The 23,500-nt window shown below is 38.4% G+C and overlaps 1 protein-coding gene across 4 annotated transcripts; it reads right to left on the bottom strand.

The window, feature by feature from the left end:
- Positions 1–560: 560 nt before the first annotated feature.
- On the bottom strand, positions 561–21,917 carry tcaim (T cell activation inhibitor, mitochondrial). Of its 4 annotated transcripts, none has more exons than XM_058053026.2 (11): positions 21,858–21,917; positions 21,339–21,430; positions 18,638–18,770; positions 16,118–16,268; positions 15,786–16,041; positions 12,199–12,321; positions 10,302–10,399; positions 6,026–6,117; positions 5,724–5,956; positions 4,014–4,145; positions 561–1,399 (listed from the first exon to the last, which is right to left on the bottom strand). In XM_058053026.2, the coding sequence occupies exons 2-11, from the start codon at positions 21,371–21,373 to the stop codon at positions 1,174–1,176; spliced, it is 1,479 nt and encodes a 492-aa protein (XP_057909009.2). In that variant the 5' UTR covers positions 21,374–21,430; positions 21,858–21,917; the 3' UTR covers positions 561–1,173. The 4 variants fall into 4 exon arrangements, with proteins under 4 accessions (XP_057909009.2, XP_057909008.2, XP_078646815.1 ...); XM_058053025.2 differs by having other exon boundaries at positions 21,828–21,897; XM_078790689.1 differs by having other exon boundaries at positions 21,810–21,880.
- Positions 21,918–23,500: the final 1,583 nt, after the last annotated feature.

The following is a 23,500-nucleotide window of genomic DNA, read 5'->3' on the forward strand; positions in this document are numbered from 1 at the left end:
TGATTTGGAGGTACTGAGTCTCATCCCAGACGCTTCACACTCAGATGCAAACCGTCCCAGTAAACGCTGAAGGTCACAGCCCGAAGAGGCCGTAAGAACCACATCATCTGCAAATAGCAGAGATGAGATTCTAAGGCCCCCGAACCGGACTCCCTCAACAGCCTACATGGCTCTAATAATGTTAAAACACGTTTTCCGCGTGGGATCATTCTGTCAAGATCGGTCTCGATTGCTTTGCGGTGCGACCCCAGGATGCAGAGAGCAGGACCAAATGCAGGTCAAAATGTTTATTTCGTGCAATAATAGCGGTAATAATAATAAAGCAACTCAGGATTTGACGGACAAACGATAATGATCCCACGTGGGGAGAAGCACGCGACGCTTCCCCGGCCCACCTGGAGCTCAGTTCGCAGGGTAATTATTATTACCGCTATTATTGCACGCAATAAACATTTTTACCTGCATTTGGTCCTGCTCTCTGCAGCCTGGGGTCGCACCACAAAGCAATCGAGACCAATCTTGACAGAATGATCCCACGCGGGAAGAAGCACACGCCTGAACTAAATACACAGGACAAATTAGGGACAGGTGTGGGAGATAAGGACAACCAAGGCAGACACGGGAAAACAGGAAGTCCAATACAAAATAAGAGTGTCCAAAACGGAAACCAAAGCCCAGACAGTGAACATAAACAAACTGTCACCTGGGAACCCATACAGGGCGTGACAAATCTGTTCCAAAAGGTTCTACCAAAACACACAAAAAACAAAGCAATTTCCCCCATAAAACTACCAAAAATCTTAACAAAAGCCTGTTACATGACTTTTTACCTTCAGTGAAGACTCTTGATGGCAAAGACGGCGAGGAGCAGAGAGCGGCAAGGGGAGGGGATGCCACCTTCGTACTTCAATTTAATACGGTTTCTCACTTTCCTAATCAAACTGCAACTTTCTTTGGCCCTGTGGCATGTCATTTAGCAGCGAGTCAGCAACCTGAACACAATCATTATTATTTTACTGGCCATCTTTGTTTGCTTTCAACACTGACATGGCTCCTTCTTGACTTCAAGAATAAAGTGCTTGTATTTCACACATGGTCATACAGTCTTTTAACGTTTCTTCACAAACTGTAACCAACATGATTTTCACGAATGGTGTAACCTCGTGGACGGACTCAACCTTTCCAGTCCCAGGGGATACAGAGGTCTCCATCCTGCATCACGGAATAGAAATGGGAAACCCGGACATGTAGGCCCTGCATGAGGGGCGAGCGCTGGTCCAACAACCTTTTACAGCATAGAGTCATCTGACTGGAGGTGACGCTAGGCTCCTTGGACAGAGTCCGGAGAGAAAGACTCTGGAGACACAGCTTCATTACAGCGTCTTCCTCGGCCAGCAACCTGCACCCTCGGTGACAAAGTTCAACAAGCAGTATGAGTTCTGGTTTATTTTGAGAACAAACATAATTACACCACTATGTACATCTGTGCAATACTTTGTTTTTATATTCAGTATAGTTACTCCAGACTCCATTCTCTGCGCAATATCTGATCAACCTCCACCTGCAATATTAAGGCTCTAAATCAGGGGTGTCAAACACGCGGCCCGCGGGCCAAATGTGGCCCGCAGGACACTAGTTTGACACTAGTTTGAGGCCCCCGCGCAAGTTTGATATGGATGCTGTATGGTATCATGTACCCAGAAAAAATTATTGCGTTTGATTAATGTTCATGTTAAAGGTTAAATAACTGTTAATAGTTATCCTCCCTATCGTGTGGAAGTGGTACGTTTTTGGCTATTTAAGTTTAAAGGAAATAACTTGAAGGCTACCGTTTAGGTCGCTAGCTCTCTAGTTTGCGAGTTAGCATGTGTCTCAAGACCCTGCAGTTGCGCAATATGTTGTAAATAAAAAGAGTATAAATGTGACTATAGTCGTGTTTTGTCATGTCTACAGGGCTCTAATAATGCTTTGTTCATTTTAATCTGAAAAAAATAATTTGTCTACCCACCAACTATATGTGGTTTCTTAAGTTTTTATTATTTGCCGTTTTATTATTATTATTATTATATTTATTTATGACTGATTGATTTATTTTCTTTATTCTTGATTTGTTTATTTATTTTTCATCTTATTTTGTGCAGAAAAATAAAAATTAAGATATTTAAGAACAGTGGAATGTTTTATCAGAGCTTTTATTGTAGAAAATCGGAACCAAAGCAATGAAAAAGTTTGTATATTTTTCTGTTTTTAATGAATGCGTTTTTTTTGGGGGAAAACCTCATGCGGCCCAGCCTTGCCCAGACCCTAGCTCCAGTGGCCCCCAGGTAAATTGAGTTTGAGACCCCTGCTCTAAATACAATATATTAGGTTCTATGTGAAGTATTTCTATAATGCCTCATATTCACTCACAAGCAAGATCTCAGTGTATAGACTGGTCATATATTTCATCTCATTCCATATTATCTGCATACTGTATTTGTATATAACTCTGGGTAAAACTGTTGATTTTGTTAATACTTGGGTTGTTTATATTGTGTATTTTGTACTGCTTAACTGATTCTGTACTCTTGCTGCTGTGCAATGCAAATTTCCCCACTGAGGGACGAATAAAGGCATATCTGATCTTATCTTATTTCAGTAGGAACATCAAAACATTTACAGGGTCCCTGACATGACTCATCAACTTTGTTGCCAATGATCTAAATCAAAACAAATCAACTTTATTTGTAGAGCACTTTTCCTGCAGAGACATGCAACACAAAGTGCTTTACAGAATTAAAAACAATTACCACAATTAAAAAGAAAAACAATTACTAAGAAAGCCCCTCCCTCCCACCCTCCATACTCGGGGGTTGATATGGTAAAAGCAGATCAGATAAATAAGAAGGTGCAAGGCCGTTAGACATTTAAAAACCAGTAAGAGAATCTTAAAATCGATCTTGAAGCGGGCGGGGAGCCAATGTAGCGACTCTACGTTGATGTATTTTTCAAAGGTAAATTGGCAATTGTAGTTCATTGTTGTTCCCATGATGAACTAGCTCTAGCAGTCATCTGGGTGATACCTCTCAGCTAAAGCAGTAAACGCTTCTTGAGGTTGATCATTGACTTGGTGATATGAGCATCCAATGACATAATGTGTACCATAGTAGGTGTCAATATAGTGATATATATAGCACATCATGACTGGTTCAAGACTCTTCATCCTTGTATTTAGCAAACATCAACTGCTTGTATTGTTTCTTGAATTGGCTCATCGTTGTGCATTGTTTGAGGTCCTTACTCAATCCATTCCATAGTTTGATTCCACATACTGAAATGCTATGGCTAGCATAACGTAGTCCTAGCATAGAAGCGTTTCAAATGTACTTCTTCCCTGAGATCATATTTCTCCTCTCTTGTAGAGAAGTATTGGATGACATTTTTAGCTAATTGGTTGTTTTTAGCCTTATGCATTATTTTAGCTGTTTGAAGATGAACTATATCAGCAAGTTGAAGTATTTGTGTTTTTAGAAATAAGGAGTTAGTATGTTCTCTGTAGGCGGCATTATGAATTATCCTTACTGACCTTTTTTGCAGTACATTTAAGCGAGTGAAGATTGCTTTTATAGTTATTAGGCCATATTTCCACACAATAAGTAAGATATGGTAGAACCAGAGAGCAATAAAGAGTGTGGAGTGATTTCTGATTGAGAACAAATTTTGCTTTGTTCAATACTGAAATATTTCTGGCCACCTTATGGGAAATTGGGAAATTAGACAGCGTGAGCTAGTTTGTCATGGCTGGCACCATGAACTATAAATGTGATTTTTGCAAATGTACCGTTCACTTTCAAAAATCGAACAATGCAGTACAGAATTTCAAACAATATATAACAAAGTTGACAAATCATGTCAGCATCCTCTTGCTTTGTGGAATATTTGGACCCTGATGTAGTGCAGCTTACTTCATGAGCTAACTTCTAAGATGGTGCAGAAAAATCTCATGAAGTGTATTAGTGCGGTAAAAGACTTACAGATTTGTACACCGAGTTTGTTGTCTGGCCTTAGAGGCATGGTTCTGGAGGAAGGCCTGTAGGTTGGGAAGGTCACAGTTGGCAGGTATGATGAAGTGCCCCATCTCATGAAGACTTGGACTAGACCACTCCCTGGGAATGATACAAGAGACCAATGGTGTATTCATTGCAAAGCTCGAAACAAGAAACAGGCAAACTACGGGTCCATTAAGCTTCTTAAACTGGACCAACTAACTTTTCCAAATTATTTCATTCAATGCCAAAGCTGTAGACAGCATTGGCAGTTTCTTGAACCATAAACTAATACCATCCGTTTCTCAAAGTCATGTCTTTGCTGGGGGCCCCCGTTAGGCGGTAATGCTAATACATGTACTGCACAGAAACAACAACAATGGGCATTTAAGATGCAAATATGAAACAACGACGTAACAAACCCCACAACCCTACCTGCCTTCTGCCCTGTCTGCGTCAATCAGTGCCAGCCGCAAGGTTTGTTTATTTATCGGCCCCAGCGGGTCCCATGAATTTCTTGCTTTGAGCCCCCAAGAACTTGTCCCGCCACAGGGTGTCACAAGGTCTTGCGAGATTAAAATTGGACAATTTTTTGTGGGGAAAAATGTCTAATTATAAATTATTAATTAATCACACAATAAAGGCGGCACGGTGGTCGAGTGGTTAGCGCACAGACCTCACAGCTAGGAGACCAGGGTTCAATTCCACCCTCGGGCATCTCTGTGTGGAGTTTGCATGTTCTCCCCGTGCATGCGTGGGTTTTCTCCGGGTACTCCGGTTTCCTCCCACATTCCAAAAACATGCTAGGTTAATTGGTGACTCCAAATTGTCCATAGGTATGAATGTGAGTGTGAATAGTTGTTTGTCTATATGTGCCCTGTGATTGGCTGGCCACCAGTCCAGGGCGTACCCCGCCTCTCGCCCAAAGACTGCTGGGATAGGCTCCAGCACCCCTGCGACCCTTGTGAGGAAAAGTGGTAGAAAATGAATGAATGAATAATCACACAAAAAATAAAAATGACCTGGAAAATGTTTATGGCTTCAATATATTGCCATGTCCATTTCCTCATGTCCAATCCTCCAAACAGGCAGAAAGAGGATTCATTCTGTGCATTGTTTTCGGTTGTTCCATAGAACAACAGCATGAACGGAGTGAGCCCTTTGTTCAGTCATGCAGTCTTTTTGTCAGTGGGTAAAAGTTTAAATGTACTACTGTGGCTATATTAGAGGTCACAAAGTTTTTTTTTTCTTGTGAGAGCACCGAACGGCATCTGATAAAGTTCGGGCATCCGTGTATTCCGGTTCATAAAGTCTGGTTCAAGAGTCAATATATTGACAGTTACTATGATACCCATTATGTCATTGTATGGTCATATCACCTCATACTTCGGTACGAGGTACATTATTTAAAATAAAAACCTTAAACTGTATTATGGAAAGCAGGAAGTGAACAAATGTATCGGTTACTGATGGTAAAAGTACCAGATGGAGGGGTAGGATTTAATAAGCTTTGCTTCTTCCTACTCCTTTTGGACATGTGGAACTGTGAACTGATTATGGGATGCACTCAATTGTAATCTGATGCATGTTCAAATGAAATAGAACCATTACCATTACCATAAAGATATCCCTCTTAAGTCAGTTTAACTCCTCCTGGTCTAAGAACAAGAAGGAACAAGAAGGACAAAGACAGCATACTTCTCCAGGATCATGGTGAGCCCCTCCAGACTTCTGGGGTGTAGACTAAGCCGCCGGGAAATGAGACGGCTGTGGAAGGTGTTGAGGGTGCGGTAGAGTTCGATGACGGGTTGGACTGGTCCCAGCCTCTCCATGTGAACAACCCGAGTTCCACCAAGGAGGAGGCTGATCCTCTCCTTCAGCCACTCGGTCTGCTGCTGCAGGAGGCAGTAGCTGGGAAGATGCTCAAACAGCTGGGAGGCACATAGGTGGAGCAGGTGAGCACAGAGGGAAAGCGAGACAAAAGCGTAATAGTGGATTACTTTGGTCCACTGATGATGAACATCCATTGTTCCCAACATAACGTGTCCAGAGGCGTTCATCCCTGATTGGTCAGCAAATATGACGGTGTGACCTGGAGGGTGGATGGAGAAGATTTCACATTGGCTTCATTATCACCATCATCGTAAACATGCCAAATTAGGACATAAGAAAGTCCATCCATCTTCTATGGCGCTTATCCTCACTGAGGTTGTTGCATGCATGCATGTTTATGGAATGTGGGAAGAAACCGCAGTAATAAGACAGTCATAATTATGGAATAAGAAGTAGGAATCGCATTCAATCTGATGCATTAAGATCAGATAATATCGGCTTCCACACCACAAGATGGGTCGGATCCAGTTGACATATCACAATCATAACAAAAAGCTACACACCAACATGCTAGGTGTGGTAGCGTGCCCCAAAGCTAGTTGCCGCTCGACTCCCGCCACCCGCATGAAGAAGAAAAGGCAAAACCCCCAGGCAGACACGTCTGTGGTGTACCGTGGTAAAGTTAGTTTCACTTTGGACCTTGGACACTACAGGCTCAGTAGTAGTCAGCAGTAGTTCCCCCTCACTATGCCCCGGATGGCTATGTCAGGTTGCGGGGAGCTTGCACGGGAAGTTCCGTTCTAACCGCTGGTTGATATGAGGAACTTTCAGGAATCCTTTTGTGGTGTTGTTGCCATGGCAACAACACATTCATTCATTCATTCATTCATTCATTCATTTTCTACCGCATATCCTCACGAGGGTCGCAGGCGTGCTGGAGCCTATCCCAGCTGTCTTCTGGCGAGAGGCGGGGTACACCCTGGACTGCTGGACTGGTGGCCAGCCAATCACAGGGCACATATAGACAAACAACCATTCACACTCACATTCATACCTATGGACAATTTGGAGTCGCCAATTAGCCTAGCATGTTTTTGGAATGTGGGAGGAAACTGGAGTACCCGGAAAAAAACCCCACACATGCACGGGGGAACATGCATACTCCACACAGATATGCCCGAGTTTGGAATCGAATTCGGCTCTCCTCGCTGCGTGGCCTCCACACTAACCACTCCCCATTGTGCGGCCATAAATGTAACATGCTATATATACAAATGACTAACCGGTCAAAGACCCTGCCGTCTGTGGTGACCCTGCTACATCTTTTTTTTTTTTTTTTGTCCCGTCCAACCATTGGGGCAGATAGTATTGTTGATCTAAATGCCCTTACATGCTAAACAGATTTGCTCTGTGTCAGGAAAGGTTTTTATTTGCCGTTATTTGATGTTTTTGTTTTGCGCATTTGGAGCGACCGGACCAGAGCAAGAAGAAACACAGAAAAACTGGGGTGATGGTGGGGAGACAGCAGAGAGAGAGACAAAAACAGCAGCAACAACAATTCCCATAACAAACAACAGTGACAAACAGGACTGCATCAGTTAAATGTCAATGACATTTTACAACATTATTATGACAACATTATTACTGTAATAATAGCATACCAATAGCATATAGACACCAAGGATAAGACGGTAGATTGTGTAGAGAAGCACCCATGTGCTGTGAGTGGCCATATGGAGGTGTGTACTTCTGTGTATATATTCATATATGTGTGCTAGGGTGCATCAAAAAACACAATTATTGAATTTTGATATGGCTGGGTACCTAAAGTGTTCCAATATATGAAGAGCTTGCAACCAAAAGGCGCTAAATCCATTTTAACTGATCAATCTATTTGGTCATCAAGTCTATATTGCAAATGAAAGAGCTATCAATATAGGTCAAAAAAATGCATGCTATAAAAATCCTGCGCACACCATGTATTTTATATAATTTTTTTAATTAATTTTTTTCGGATTTAGCGCCTTTTGGCTGAAATAAATTTGAAGTCACCTTTAACTTCTTCAATGGCATTGTTGTAAAAGAATGTAAGGTGCTTTAATGTGCTATGCTAATAAAATAATTACAACACAGAAGCCATTCTCAACATACAATACACCCCCCCACCCACCCACACACATACACACACACACACACACATTCGTTCACCTTCACACATTACAGAAACAAAATGTTATAACCTACCACTAGTACACTGTAACTGATAAAATTTTGTTAAGATATTATAGCACACATTAACATTCCACATTCCATGATGATCAGCTTTAACACAACTCAACATACCCAATCATACCCACATGAAAAATAACAATTTGCAGACAATAATAAAAATGTTATTAAAAGCAGTGCTCATATTTGACTGCACCATGAAGGTGACAGTGACAAAAATCATCTCATTACAAACTCTTTACATTGTATGTTTTTTAGTACAAGTAAAATAATGTTTCTCATGAAAGTTGGAGGTGTCAAGGTAGAGACATGCCTTTTATGGCGTAAAAAAAACTTCCATGTTACAGAATACTGCAAAAACACAATTTGTGCTCTCCTGAATTGCATAACATACTGTAACTATCATACGTGTACTTAATGTACACAAACAAAACAGGATGCGCACTGATACTGGCTTTCTGTATGTGCAGTGCCAATTGTATTCTTCTCTCTGATTGGTCAGATTATCAATAGATGGGAAACTTGGGCCAATCAGAATAAAGAATAAAGAAAGGGATTTAGCGCCTTTTGGTTGAAATCTGAAATGGAAATAGCGCCTTTTGGTTGAAAGCATAAATTTCATATCACTTTTTTTCATATTTTTAAAAATGATTTCAAGACCAAAATATGTGATTTGGATACACATGACAGAGATCTATTAAACTCATGAAAAACATGCAACTCGGTGAAAATTGGATTTAGCGCCTTTTGGTTGCAAGCTCTTCTTATGTAGAAACAACACATACCAAATATTTTTCCAATACATGATTATTTAGGGGTGCCACCATACATCTGTTTTTGTGGAATAAAGTGGTGAACAGTTCAATGGTCGCCATGGAGATTTGAGGTCAGCGAAGAATGCAGCTCAAGAACTCTCAGGTGATTTTTGTTTTATGTTGGTATTTATACTCCTATTACATATTACTACCAAATTTGTGGTTTTGTTTTTTGATTTTTGTTTGTTGAATGATTTGTAGTCATATTTATAGGTATTTAGTGCTCATTGCTTCTAGTGTAGCTAACATTAGCTAGCTACAGTTTGCTAATGACAGTTAGCTAATAGCTGAGCAAGCATAACATCGATAACAGTAATATAGAGTAGACAGTATTACTGATGCCTCATATTTGTTGAGAGTGGTACTGTAGTCCTACATAATGTGATATCCACTTGTCCATTTATTATTTTAGTCACTGTTTAGTGCTCATTGCCTCTACTGTAGCTAACATTAGCTAACTACAGTTTGCTAATGACAGTTAGCTAACAGCTGACCAAGCATAACATCAATAACAGTAATATAGAGTAGACAGTATTGCTGATGCCTCATATTTATTGAGAGTGGTACTGTAGTCCTACATAATCTGATATAAACTTGTCCATTTATTATTTTAGTCACTGTGCAGCACAACCCACCAGCTCTCCTACGATGCTGCCTTCAACAACTAGTTCCTTTCAGACTAGCAGTCTCAGCTTGGTCTTTGGTCTGGGCCCCCTTTGATAACCCTATAGAAAATGATGCTGTATAGAAGTTCATTGTACTCAACATTTCCAGGTCAACGTTTTGGCAATTAGACTAGAAATTGCACATTTTCTGAAATTTTACAAAAGTGTATGTGTGAGGTGGCACCCCTAAATCTCAATGGATTTCCTCAAAACTTTGCAAAAGACATTTTTATGTTCATTAGAAAAAATGCAATGCCAGCCAAATTGATATTATGAAATTAAAATTTCCCATTCAAATTTGATGCACCCTAATGTGTGCGTAAGTGTGCTCGTGTGTGTGAGAATGTGTAATTGTCACTGAGAATGACAAAAGGAGAGCGACTGCCTTCTACCACCCAGTAAACCCCGCCCCGTGCAGCCAGGTCAAGCCCCGACCGCCAGAGATGCACCGGCCCTGTGGGTGCATGCAAAGCCAAGGCCGACTCCCCAAGACACGCCCCCGAAGAGACCATCAAAAGGCCATGGAGGAGCAATCCTGACCGGCGACAGGGAGTGCCGTACCCCAAAGACCGACGGGAGACCATACCCCACTAGGGCAGAAGGGCATCGAGGGCCACACACCTGCGGGCACCAGGGCGCCCCCGCCAACCGGAAGGGAGCCCGTCCACGGCCGGAGGCGCCACCCCCCCCGCGCACCCTTCAGGAAACGCAACCCTGCTACATCTTTGAATTACCTTGTAGGTTGGTCATGGCTTCCAGGTTCTGCACAGACAATCGGTTCAGGCTCTGAAGCTGAGAGCACCTGTGGGTGACGCCCCAGCTGCGCTGCCACCTGCACAATAAATTACATTATCATCCATTGCTCAACATCATGTGTGCTCGCTCCACTCTTAGCCAACCATTTTATGATTGTTGATACACACTTTATTAGCTATATTCATTTGTAGACACATACAGTGCATCCGGAAAGTATTCACAGCGCTTCACTTTTTCTACATTTTGCCATGTTACAGCCTCATTCCAAACTGTATTAAATTAATCTCTTACCTCAAAATTCTACACAAAATACTCCATTATGACAATATGAAAAAAGGTTTTTTTGACATGTTTTGAATTTATTAAAAATAGAAAACAAAAAAATCACATTTACATAAGTATTCACAGCCTTTGCCATGAAGCTCAAAATTGAGCTCAGGTGCATCTTTTTTCCACTGATCATCCTTGAGATCTTTCTACAGCTTAATTGGAGTCCACCTGCAGTAAATTCAGTTGATTGGACATGATTTGGAAATATAATAACTGTCTATATAAGGTCCCACAGTTGACTGTGCATGTCAGAGCACAAACACCAAGCATGAAGTCAAAAGAACTGTCTGTAGACCTGCGAGACAGGATTGTCTTGAGGCACAAATCTGGGGAAGGATACAGAAAAATTTCTGCTGCTTTGAAGGTCCCAATGAGCACAGTGGCCTCCATTATTCGTAATTGGAAGACGTTTGGAACCACCAGGACTCTTCCTAGAGCTGGCCGGCCTTCTAAACTGAGCGATCAGGGAAGAAGGGCCTTAGTCAGGGAGGTGACCAAGGCCCCGATGGTCACTCTGTCAGAGCTCCAGCGTTCCTCTGTGGAGAGAGGAGAGCCTTCCAGAAGGACAACCATCTCTGCAGCAATCCACCAATCAGGCCTGTATGGTAGAGTGGCCAGACGAAAGCCACTCCTTAGTAAAAGGAACATGGCAGCCCGTCTGGAATTTGCCAAAAAGCACCTGAATTCTCTGGTCTGATGAGACAAAGATTGAACTCTTTGGTGTGAATGCCAGGCGCCATGTTTGGAGGAAACCAGGCACTGCTCATCACCAGGCCAATACCATCCCTACAGTGAAGCATGGTGGTGGCAGCATCATGCTGTGGGGATGTTTTTCAGCAGCAGGAACTGGCAGACTAGTCAGGATAGAAGGAAAAATGAATGCAGCAATATATAGAGATATCCTGGATGAAAACCTGCTCCAGAGCGCTCTTGACCTCAGTAGACTGGTCATGTACCTTGACCATATAGACAGTAGACATTAGCACACAGCCAAGATCTCATAAGATTGGCTTCAGAACCACTCCGTGAATGTCCTGGAGTGGCCCAGCCAGAGTCCAGACTTGAATCCAATCGAACATCTCTGGAGAGATCTGAAAATGGCTGTGCACAGACGTCTCCCATCCAACCTGATGGAGCTTGAGACTTGTTGCAAAGAAGAATGGGCAAAACTGCCTAAAGATAGGTGTGCTAAACTTGTGGGATCATATTCAAAAAGACTTGAGGCTGTAATTGCTGCCAAAGGTGGATCAACAAAGTATTAAGCAAAGGCTGTGAATACTTATGTAAATGTGATGTTTTTGTTTTCTATTTTTAATAAATTCAAAACATGTCAAAAAAAACTTTTTTCACATTGTCATAATGGAGTATTTTGTGTAGAATTTTGAGGTAAGAGATTAATTTAATTCAGTTTGGAATGAGGCTGTAACATGACAAAATGTAGAAAAAGTGAAGCGCTGTGAATACTTTCCGGATGCACTGTATATGGACACTTAGCACCATTATGCATAACATTAACGCGTGTCTACTGATTTTGGATGGACGCACCTGATGTCAGCCAGGTCAAATTTGCGGCACAGTTCCTTCTTCAACCGTTTCAGTTCTTCTCGCCGAGGAAGACTATCGTTGTGCTTCTTTGTCGCCTCTGACTCGTTGTTTTGAAGCCAAGAGCTGGCAAAAAAAGAATATGTACTGTACCTCACAAAATCAAGACAGCCCTCACATTTCAGCAAGCCTTTTATTATATCGTCTATACCGTGGTTTCTCAAATGGTAAAGGAATTTATTAAGGGATTTTGTCAAAGAAATGAGGAAGATAAGGATAACTATACGCGTACAAATAACGCATAAAGCAAAACAACATACAGTTAGGTCCATAAATATTTGGACAGACACAAAGTTTTTCTAATTTTGGTACTGTACACTACCACAATGTATTTGAAATGACACAGTTAAGATGTAGTGGGGCCAAAACTGTTCAACCTGTACATCAATGACATCTCCAAAGTTACAAAGACTTAAAGCTGGTATTATTTGCGAATGATACCACTGCTTTTTGTTCTGGAGGGAGTACAGACAAAATCATTGGAAAGGTCAGAGAAGAAATGGTCAAACTAAAAAGATGGTTTGATGATAATAGATTGTCCTTGAACCTAAATAAAACTAAAATCATGCTGTTTGGTAACAGCAGAAAGGACACGCACCATCAAATACAAATAGACGGTGTGGACATTGACAGGGTGAAGGAAAATACATTTCTGGGGATCACAATAGATGAAAATATGAGCTGGAAAACTCATATTACAAATATACAACATAAGGTGGCCAGAAATATTTCAGTATTGAACAAAGCAAAATTTGTTCTCAATCAGAAATCACTCCACACTCTTTATTGCTCTCTGGTTCTACCATATCTTACTTATTGTGTGGAAATATGGGCTAATAACTATAAAAGATATCTTCACTCGCTAAATGTACTGCAAAAAAGGTCAGTAAGGATAATTCATAATGCCGCCGACAGAACATACTAACTCCTTATTTCTAAAATCACAAATACTTCAACTTGCTGATATAGTTCATCTTCAAACAGCTAAAATAATGCATAAGGCTAAAATCAACCAATTAGCTAAAAATGTCATCCAATACTTCTCTACAAGAGAGGAGAAATATGATCTCAGGGAAGAAGTACATTTGAAACACTTCTATGCTAGGACTACGTTATGCGAGCCATAGCATTTCAGTATGTGGAATCAAACTATGGAATGGATTGAGTAAGGACCTCAAACAATGCACAACGATGAGCCAATTCAAGAAACAATACAAGCAGTTGATGTTTGCTAAATACAAGGATGAAGAGTCTTGAACCAGTTATGATGTGCTATATATACAGTGAAGAAAATAAGTATTTGAACACCCTGCTATTTTGCTATTTCTCCCACTTAGAAATCATGGAGGGGTCTGAAATTTTCATCGTAGGTGCATGTCCACTGTGAGAGAGATAAACTAAAAAGAAAAATCCAGAAATCACAATGCATGATTTTTTAACAATTTATTTGTGTGATACAGCTGCAAATAAGTATTTGAACACCTGTGTATCATCTAGAATTCTGACCCTGAAAGACCTGTTAGTCTGCCCATTAGAAGTCCACCTGCACTCCATGTATCATCCTGAATCAGATGCACCTGTTTGAGGTCGTTAGCTGCATAAAGACACCTGTCCACCCCATACAATCAGTAAGACTTTAACTTGTAACATGGCGAAGACCAAAGAGCTGTCCAAAGACACCAGAGACAAAATTGTACACCTCCACAAGGCTGGAAAGGGCTACGGAGCAATTACCAAGCAGCTTGGTGAAAAAAGGTCCACTGTTGGAGCTATCATTAGAAAATGGAAGAAGCTAAACATGACGGTCAATCTCAATCGGAGTGGAGCCCCATGCAAGATATCACCTCGTGGGGTCTCAATGATTCTAAGAAAGGTGAGGAATCAGCCCAGAACTACACGACAGGACTTGGTCAATGACCTGAAAAGAGCTGGGACCACCGTTTCCAAGGTTACTGGAGGTAATACACTAAGACGTCATGATGTGAAATCATGCATGGCACGAAAGGTTCCCCTGCTTAAACCAGCACATGTCAAGGCCCGTCTTAAGTTTGCATATGACCATTTGGATGATACAGAGGAGTCATGGGAGAAAGTTTTATGGTCAGATGAGACCAAAATAGAACTTTTTGGTCATAATTCCAATAAGCGTGTTTGGAGGAAGAAGAATGAAGAGTACAATCCGAAGAACACCATCCCTACTGTGAAGCATGGGGGTGGTAGCATCATGCTTTGGGGGTGTTTTTCTGCACATGGGACAGGACGAGTGCACTGCATTAAAGAGAGGATGACTGGGGCCGTGTATTGTGAGATTTTGGGGAACAACCTCCTTCCCTCTGTCAGAGCATTGAAGATGGGTCGTGGCTGGGTCTTCCAACACGACAACGACCCGAAGCACACAGCCAGGAAAACCAAGGAGTGGCTCCGTAAGAAGCATATCAAGGTTCTAGCATGGCCCAGCCAGTCTCCAGACCTGAACCCAATCGAAAATCTTTGGAGGGAGCTCAAACTCCGTGTTTCTCAGCGACAGCCCAGAAACCTGACTGATCTAGAGAAGATCTGTGTGGAGGAGTGGGCCAAGATCCCTCCTGCAGTGTGTGCAAACCTGGTGAAAAACTACAGGAAACGTTTGACCTCTGTAATAGCAAACAAAGGCTACTGTACCAAATATTAACATTCATTTTCTCAGGTGTTCAAATACTTATTAGCAGCTGTATCACACAAATAAATTGTTAAAAAATCATGCATTGTGATTTCTGGATTTTTCTTTTTAGTTTATCTCTCTCACAGTGGACATGCACCTACAATGAAAATTTCAGACCCCTCCATGATTTCTAAGTGGGAGAAATAGCAAAATAGCAGGGTGTTCAAATACTTATTTTCTTCACTGTATCACTATATTGACACTTACTATGGTACACATTATGTCATTGGATGCTCATATCACCTTGTAGTTCGGTACGAGGTACATTATGGAAAAAAAAAACAAAAACCTTAAACTGTTTTATGGAAAGCAGGAAGTGAACAAATGTAACAGTTAGTGATTGTAAAAGTACCAGGTGGAGGGGTAGGATTTAACAAGCTTTGCTTCTTCCTACTCCTTTTGGACATGTGGAATTGTGAACTGATTATGGGATGCACTCAATTGTTATTTGATGCATGTTCAAATGAAATAAAACCATTACCATAATTGAGACTTAAAGCTGGTATTATTTGCGGATGATACCACTGCCTAAAACCATTACCATTACCATATTTACATTTGTTATTTGATCTGAAACATGTGGAAAGTGTGGAAAAACATGCACATAAAAAAAATCTTAAAGAGGGCCAACATTTTTTTTATTATCGAGGAGGAAGATGACTAAACTATTACTCAATTTTACTTCAAAGTACATATTTCTATGTCATTTTTGAATGGATCTACAATCCACCTTTGGGCCCCGACCAGCCAGTTGAGAACCACCGGCATAAAGAATTGCTATGTACAGAAAACAAGATAAAAACAAGATACTGCAGCTACAATAAGATACCTGAGAGTGGGTTCTACTCTGGTGGCCTGGTGTCGCTCCTGCTCCGGGTCTCTGAAGCCAGTGAAGGTGTAGTAGCTCTTATCCCACTTAATGGGTCTGTAAAAAGGAATGGTCCCTCCGGATGGACTTTTGGAAGCGTGAGAAAGTGATTCAAGTGCTTTCATGTGCTCCACGGGCAGACTGCAGGACTTCAACACATTTGTCACCGTGCTTAGAACATCATTTGTATGCAGGACAAAGGTGACTGAACGGAAGCCTAAAAGCAAACGGGAATGTTTAAAGTTTCTAAAAGCACAACGTAAAAAATTTGGGAATGTTAGGAACATCTATACCAGAGGTGGGGAGATCTTGCTGCACATCACTGCTGTCCTTTGTGTCTCTTACATAAAAAGTGAGCTTCATGGGTTGAACGGAACAAGAGCCAGGCTTCTGTAGGTTTTCCAAATAGCCGTTTAATCTCTTTAAGGAGTTTTCATTCACTTCCTGCAAAACACAACCAAATCGTGAACACTCGGGGTGTGAATCTCAGCACTGAGGACAATTCGATACACATCTCGATGCACTGCCAGCGGTATGATACTTTAACCATACATGGAATTTTCTGGCGATGCGATACGATAATCATTTAGTTCGAATCAATGCAATACGATATAATATGGTGCAATTTCTTGCGATATGATGTGATATGATATGATTAAACATGATGCAAATAAGTAAAAAATAAAGGGAAAAATGGAATTCAGTATGGTTCTACAAAAAGTGTTTGACTTTATTCCTTATTGGCATTTGGCAGTAAATTCAACTAAAATGCTATTTGTCTTTTTTACTATGCCCCACTTCTTGATAATTTTTTTTGCCATCTTAAAACAGACCTTCAAAAACAACTTTCCTCCCACTTTCACATCGGCTATGCAATTACAACAGCTAAACAGCAAAAAACAAGCAATTAGCTAAAAATGTCATCCAATACTTCTCTACAAGAGAGGAGAAATATGATCTCAGGGAAGAAGTACATTTGAAACACTTCTATGCTAGGACTACGTTATGCTAGCCATAGCATTTCAGTATGTGGAATCAAACTATGGACTGGATTGAGTAAGGACTTCAAACAATGCACAACGATGAGCCAATTCAAGAAACAATACAAGCAGTTGATGTTTTCTAAATACAAGGATGAAGAGTCTTGAACCAGTCATGATGTGCTATATATATCACTATATTGACACTTACTATGGTACACATTATGTCATTGGATGCTCATATCACCTTGTACTTCGGTACGAGGTACATTATTAAAAAAAAAAAACAAAAAAAACCCCAAAAACGTAAACTGTATTATAGAAAGCAGGAAGTGAACAAATGCAAAAGTTACTGATCACGGTCATCATTTAAATGTACTTATTTGTTGATATGATGCACACAGAGCAAGGAACAACTTGCCGCACTGTCTCCTTCCTGCTGCTGTTTCCTCATACTGTGAGGAGTTCAGGCGCACTTGTAATTTTGACTATTAAGCGGCAATTGTTTTACATTTAAGTAATTTTTATTTTATTTATTTTTTACACATGAAGTCAATGTTATTTTTATTCTGTTGTACATTTGTATTGAAGTCATTTGAAATTGTTATTTGTTATTATTTTTACACTTTTATTTAATGCATTTTTATTTTAAATTATTTTTTATTTTATTCAAGCCATTTTATTCATTTATTTTTTTCACTCTTACTTAAGGCATTTTTATGTTTAAGTTTTTGTTTTTTTGAGTTTTATTTATTTTTTACACATGAAGTCATTGTTAATTTTATTCTTTTGTGCACTTTTATTGAAGTCATTTGAAATTGTTATTTGTTATTTTTACGCTTTTATTTAAGGCATTTCTATTTTAAATTATTTTTTATTTTATTCAAGCCATTTTATTTTTTTATTTTTTTCACTTTTACTTAAGGCATTTTTATGTTTGAATTTTTGTTTTTTTTAAGTATTATTTATTTTTTACACATGAAGTAATTGTTATTTTTATTCTTTTGTACATTTTATTGAAGTCATTTGAAACTGTTATTCATTCATATTTTTACGCTTTTATTCAAGGCATTTTTATTTAAAAATATTTTTTTATTTTATTCAAGCCATTTTCTTTATTTTTTTTCACTTTTATGTTTGATTTTTTTGGTTTTTTTAAGTTTTGTTTATTTTTTACACATGAAGTCATTGTTATTTTTATTCTTTTGTACATTTTTATTGAAGTCATTTGAAATTGTTATTCGTTATTATTTTTACGCTTTTATTTAAGGCATTTTTATTTTAAATTATTTTTAATTTCATTCATTTATTTTTTTCACTTTTATTTAAGGCATTTTTATTTTAAATCATTTTTTATTTTATTCAAGCCATTTTATGTATTTATTTTTTTCACTTTTACTTAAGGCATTTTTATGTTTAATTTTTTGTTTTTTTTAAAGTTTTATTTATTTTTTTAAACTTTTTTTTACACAATTATTTGTATTTATTTTTATTATTTTATACACACCTATGACTATTTGTCTTTCTTTATTCTTGAGTCGTTTATATTATTTTAATAATTAAAAATAAAAAAGTGAAATACTTTGAATATAAGCATAAAAATAACAACAAATAAAATAAACAAATACAATTTAATTACTTCAATAATAGTGTAAAAAAAGCATAATAAAAATGACTTAAATAACATATGGCCAATGGTGGCGTTGTATGAACCAACGTGAGAGTCAATGGTGAATTCTGAAACAGCTGCACAATTCTGCACAACAGACAAAGCAACCAAGCGCCGTGATAATCATGATTATTATTGTACAAGTGATGAAAGTGGTAACATACCCGTTCGATGGGATGCTGACCAAAAAAGTCAGGATGGACAGCAAAGTAAAAGGGTCTGAGGGCATTGACAGCATCAGCCCCTGACAGAGCTCTCAACTGGAGGAGATGTGTCGCCACACGTTTTCTTTCCAGCCTACAGACAAAAAAAATGTTGAACAAGCTTTTAAACACAGCAGCATCAAAATATCACACTAAACAAATCCTTATACCAGAACATAAAGGTCAACATGGCACCTCATGGCAAAGTCTAAAATACAATATTTTACAAGGAAAAAGTTGAAATATTTGGGGAAAAAACAACAGCAGAATTCATTTTACAAGAATAAAGTGAAAAATTTTATGATAGTAAAGTAATAGTACAACAAGAAAAGGGTCACAATTTAGCAAGAATAAACTTGTAATATGAGAAGAAAATATTTTAGTATTATAGAGTTGAAATAGTAAAGAAAAAACACCTTAGTATAACATTTTTATATTATGACAACTAGCAAACAAAATAAATAATTTTTGGATAATTATGCTTGGGGAAAAAGTATTTTCCCCAATATTAAGGGAATTAAGTAAAAATATTATGGGAATAAAGGCATAATTATGAGAAGAAATTCTCAAAAGGAAAGTTGACAGTTGACAGTTGACAGAAAAAAAACAGCTGTAATTTTGCAAAAGAACTCATTATATCATGAATAAAAATAATGTCATGTTAGTAGCGTAGACTTGAAATGTTTTTTAAATGTTTTAAAATTGTAATGTTATGAGAAATTAACAAAACAACATAAAGTTGCAATTTTTGGATCATGACATTGGGGAAAAAGTTATATTATGGGAATAAAGTCAAAGTATTATAGGAATAAAGAAATGTACAAAAGAAACAAAAAAATGGAAAAAAACAGCTAACATTTTCCAAGAATAAAGTCAAAATATTAAGAGAAAAGGATCGTATTCTACTAAGAAAAAAGTCACACTTCTTTGAGAATTAAAAAAATGAGGTCATTTTAGTAGTGCAGAATTGAAAAATTCAAGAGAGCTGTTTTAAAATTGTAATATGAGAAACTAACAAAACAAAATGTAGGTGTAAGTTTTTGGATAATGAGTGTTATAATTTTATGGGACAAAAGTTAAACTATGATATGATAATATTGTAAGAAAACAATTTACGAGAAGACAGCAGCAACGTGTGGACACCCCTGACATAGGGTCCAAACTGCCACGCCTGGCATCAGACCCGTGTTTAACCCTCCTCTTGTGTTCGGGTCGGCACCAACCCGTTTTACATTTTAATGCATAAAAAGAATCCCATAACATTTGTTTATTGCATCAAGGCTTTTTGACTTTGTCAGGAAACTCTATTTCAACAAAATAAAACCAAAAAAATTTTTTTTACTACATTTTAAAATGGTCTGGTTGAAATTATGACCACTGTATTGTTAGGTTTGGTTTGGACCCAGTTATAATAATATGACTATAAAGCAATATTTTGAGCCACAACTGAAATCATAAGTGTCCAATTAGCCAACACAATGACAACCAGCTCCTCTTCTCATCATGGAAGCTTCAGGGGATTCTCATTTTGACCGCTTTTCCAGTATACCAGCAGAAAAACAAGGTCCAGACATGTGAGGTGAATTCACTCATTTGACTGATGGCTGATTTCACATTTACAATTTGGATCATGGAAAGAATGGCAAGAAGTACAGTGAACCAAGATCTGGACCTGTTCTGATTTTTCATTTCACTTTATACTAAAGTTCTGTTGCTGAAAACAATCACTTTTTATACCTTTTCTTGACATGAATATATATGGGTCAAAATTCACCCCAACACCATAGATGTTTCTTTAGTGATTAATACTAAAATGAGAAAATAAATAAAACTAATTGATTTAAGAGATATGTTCTATAGCCCTCAGTAATAGCCAGGTAACAAAAGAACCTTCAATTTGTGAATATGATTCTTTTGAGGTTCATTTGACCATTTTTGGAAATTGAAATGGAGGGGTATAGTGACAAAAAAAGGCCTACATGCCCACACCAAAAGTATTAAAAGCAACATTTTCATGAATGAGGAAGCCTAAGAAGGTAACCAAGACATGAGAAGCAAATTTGATGGTAACTTATTGTTTTTAGTGTATTTTATAGCTGATTTAATACATGGGTCAAAACCCACCTGTTAACATAAGAGATGATACCAGAAAGCTAACACAAGAGGAAGGTTAAGACAAAGCCCAATCTGAGATGCTTTCATGTGAGTTCATTTCGTAGTAATTTATATATAATAATATATAATTTTAAATGGGCGACACGGCAGTCGAGTGGTTAGCGCGCAGACTTCACAGCTAGGAGACGAGGGTTCAATTCCACCCTCGGCCATCTCTGTGTGGAGTTTGCATGTTCTCCCCGTGCATGCGTGGGTTTTCTCCGGGTACTCCGGTTTCCTCCCACATTCCAAAAACATGCTAGGTTAATTGGTGACTCCAAATTGTCCATAGGTATGAATGTGAGTGTGAATGGTTGTTTGGTCTATATGTGCCCTGTGACTGGCTGGTAACCAGTCCAAGGTGTACCCCGCCTCTTGCCCAAAGACAGCTGGGATAGGCTCCAGCACCCCCGCGACCCAAGTGAGGAAAAAGCAGTAGAAAATGAATGAACGAATGAATAATTTTAAATTTGAAGTCTTCCAGATGTTTGTAATACAAACGTGTCACCTGGCGGTGCAGCGCAGAATGCACTGGACAGACATGGCTGTTGTTGACGGGTACTTCAACTCATCATCTCTGCAGACACTCCGTCAGCAGTCCTGCAATCAGTAACATATGAAAAAAGAGGAACCCATGTTTCATATTCATTGGTGTGCGACGGTTGTGGGGGCTGTCCGCTCATTCCCATTCTATAGCATTAATTGCAACTGGCACCCACAAGCTCCTGAAATACATTCCAAACACTGTGAAAGACCTGCAGATCATTAAGAACAATGAACAACTGTAAGGGAATAATGGTTCCTCCCAAAACGTCCCCATGACGTCATGTTTAGACATAAATACAATTGCAACATCATGGCTTCAGTTAGCTCCCATAACGTTGTCGAACGAGTATGGAATCATTTGTCACTGTACATTTTTCATCGTTACTACATTACAAGCCCACACTTATTTACTAGTAGTCAATTGGCAACTAACAAGAGTTTCAAAGCAAACCGTTACTCCAGGAGACAGCAGCGGTCATACTTGTTTGTTTTTAGTTTGTACTTCCTGCCTCCACTTCTTCTTCTGCTTCTTCTTCTTCTTCTTTTGGTTTAATAGCGGGCTGCATCCATAACTTTAAAAAGGTGCATACCGCCACCTACTGGACCAGAATATGTATATATGGGCATTTTACTTTATGTTCGGGTGAATAGTAGAGATATCACATGATATTACTACTACTAATAAATATTCTAATATCATATAATCAAAATAATTGTAATAATTATTTTACAATATTCACTATTATATTATATTATATTATATTATATTATATTATATTATATTATATTATATTATATTATATTATATTATATTATATTATATTATATTATATTATATTATATTAATAATAATAATAATAATAATAATAATAATAATAATAATAATAATAATAATAATAATAATAATAATAATAATAATAATACTTTTCTATGGCCTTACCTTCTATACATAATTCACATGTGTTTTTGCCTACCATCTTTTTGTACTTTGTGGTATTGCCTTCCCTTTTTATCCCTATCCCATCTGCTTTGCCATTTTCCATTCTTAATTGGAATAGGCTTTGGTGTATTTCCAAGAATAAATCCTCTCTACTTGATTTCATACTTATTAATACTGTATGAGGCTGACAAAGAATCTACGCAATATTACACTCTCTGGTTTAACTTCCTGTATCCATTGCAATCCCATAATGATTGCCATTATTTCAGCTGTATTTTTTGCAACACTGTAATTCCTTTATGGCAGGGGTCTCAAACTCAATTTACCTTTCACCTTCAATTTACCTTTTTCATTGCTTTGGTTCCGATTTTCTACAATAAAAGCTCTGATAAAACGTTCCACTTTTCTCAAATATCTTATTTTTTATTTTTGTGCACAAAATAAGATGAAAAATAAATAAAATCAAGAATAAAGAAAATCAATCAATCAATTATAAATAAATATAATAATAATAATAATAATAAAACGGCAAATAATAAAAACTTAAGAAACCACATATAGTTGGTGGATAGACAAATTATTTTTTTCAGATTAAAATGAACAAAACATTATTAGAGCCCTGTAGACATGACAAAACACAACTATAGTCACATTTATACTCTTTTTTTTTTTACAACATATTGCGCAACTGCAGGGTCTTGAGACACATGCTAACTCGCAAACTAGAGAGTTATTTCCTTTAAACTTAAATAACCAAAAACTTACCACTTCCACACGGATAGGGAGGATAACTATTAACAGTTATTTAACCTTTAACATGAACATTAATCAAAGGTAATAATTTTTTCTGGGTACATGATACCATACAGCATCCATATCAAACTTGGGCGGGCCGCACTAACATTAAACTTTCATATCAAGGCGGGGGCCTCAAACTAGTGTCCTGCAGGCCACATTTGGCCCGCGGGCCGCGTGTTTGCTTTGGTATTGCTTCTAGTTGAATTATACACCCAACAGTCCTGGATGACACTCTAAGCCAGGTTTCCGTGTCGGCATCCTTTCAGTTTATTCCGGTATGTCAGCATAAATTGGTCTCTTCTGAAATCGAAAAGGTACTTCTTCTTCTACCAAATATTATTTTTCTAGCACTCCCAGCTGGACGGGAGGACCCTGTGGCGATTCAA

Source organism: Doryrhamphus excisus, linkage group LG5, assembly GCF_037039965.1.
Source record: "Doryrhamphus excisus strain RoL-2023G ecotype Guam linkage group LG5, RoL_Dexc_Guam_v1.1, whole genome shotgun sequence".
Taxonomy (NCBI): Eukaryota; Metazoa; Chordata; class Actinopteri; order Syngnathiformes; family Syngnathidae; genus Doryrhamphus; species Doryrhamphus excisus.

Coding starts and splice junctions, on each gene's coding strand:
- tcaim (XM_058053026.2), bottom strand. CDS start 21,373: ATGTCTGTCCAGTGCATTCTGCGCTGCACCGCCAG. Junction 16,269..18,637: donor GTCAGCATCCCATCGAACGG/GTATGTTACCAC, acceptor TGTGTTTTGCAG/GAAGTGAATGAAAACTCCTT. Junction 10,400..12,198: donor TTTGACCTGGCTGACATCAG/GTGCGTCCATCC, acceptor TTTATTGTGCAG/GTGGCAGCGCAGCTGGGGCG.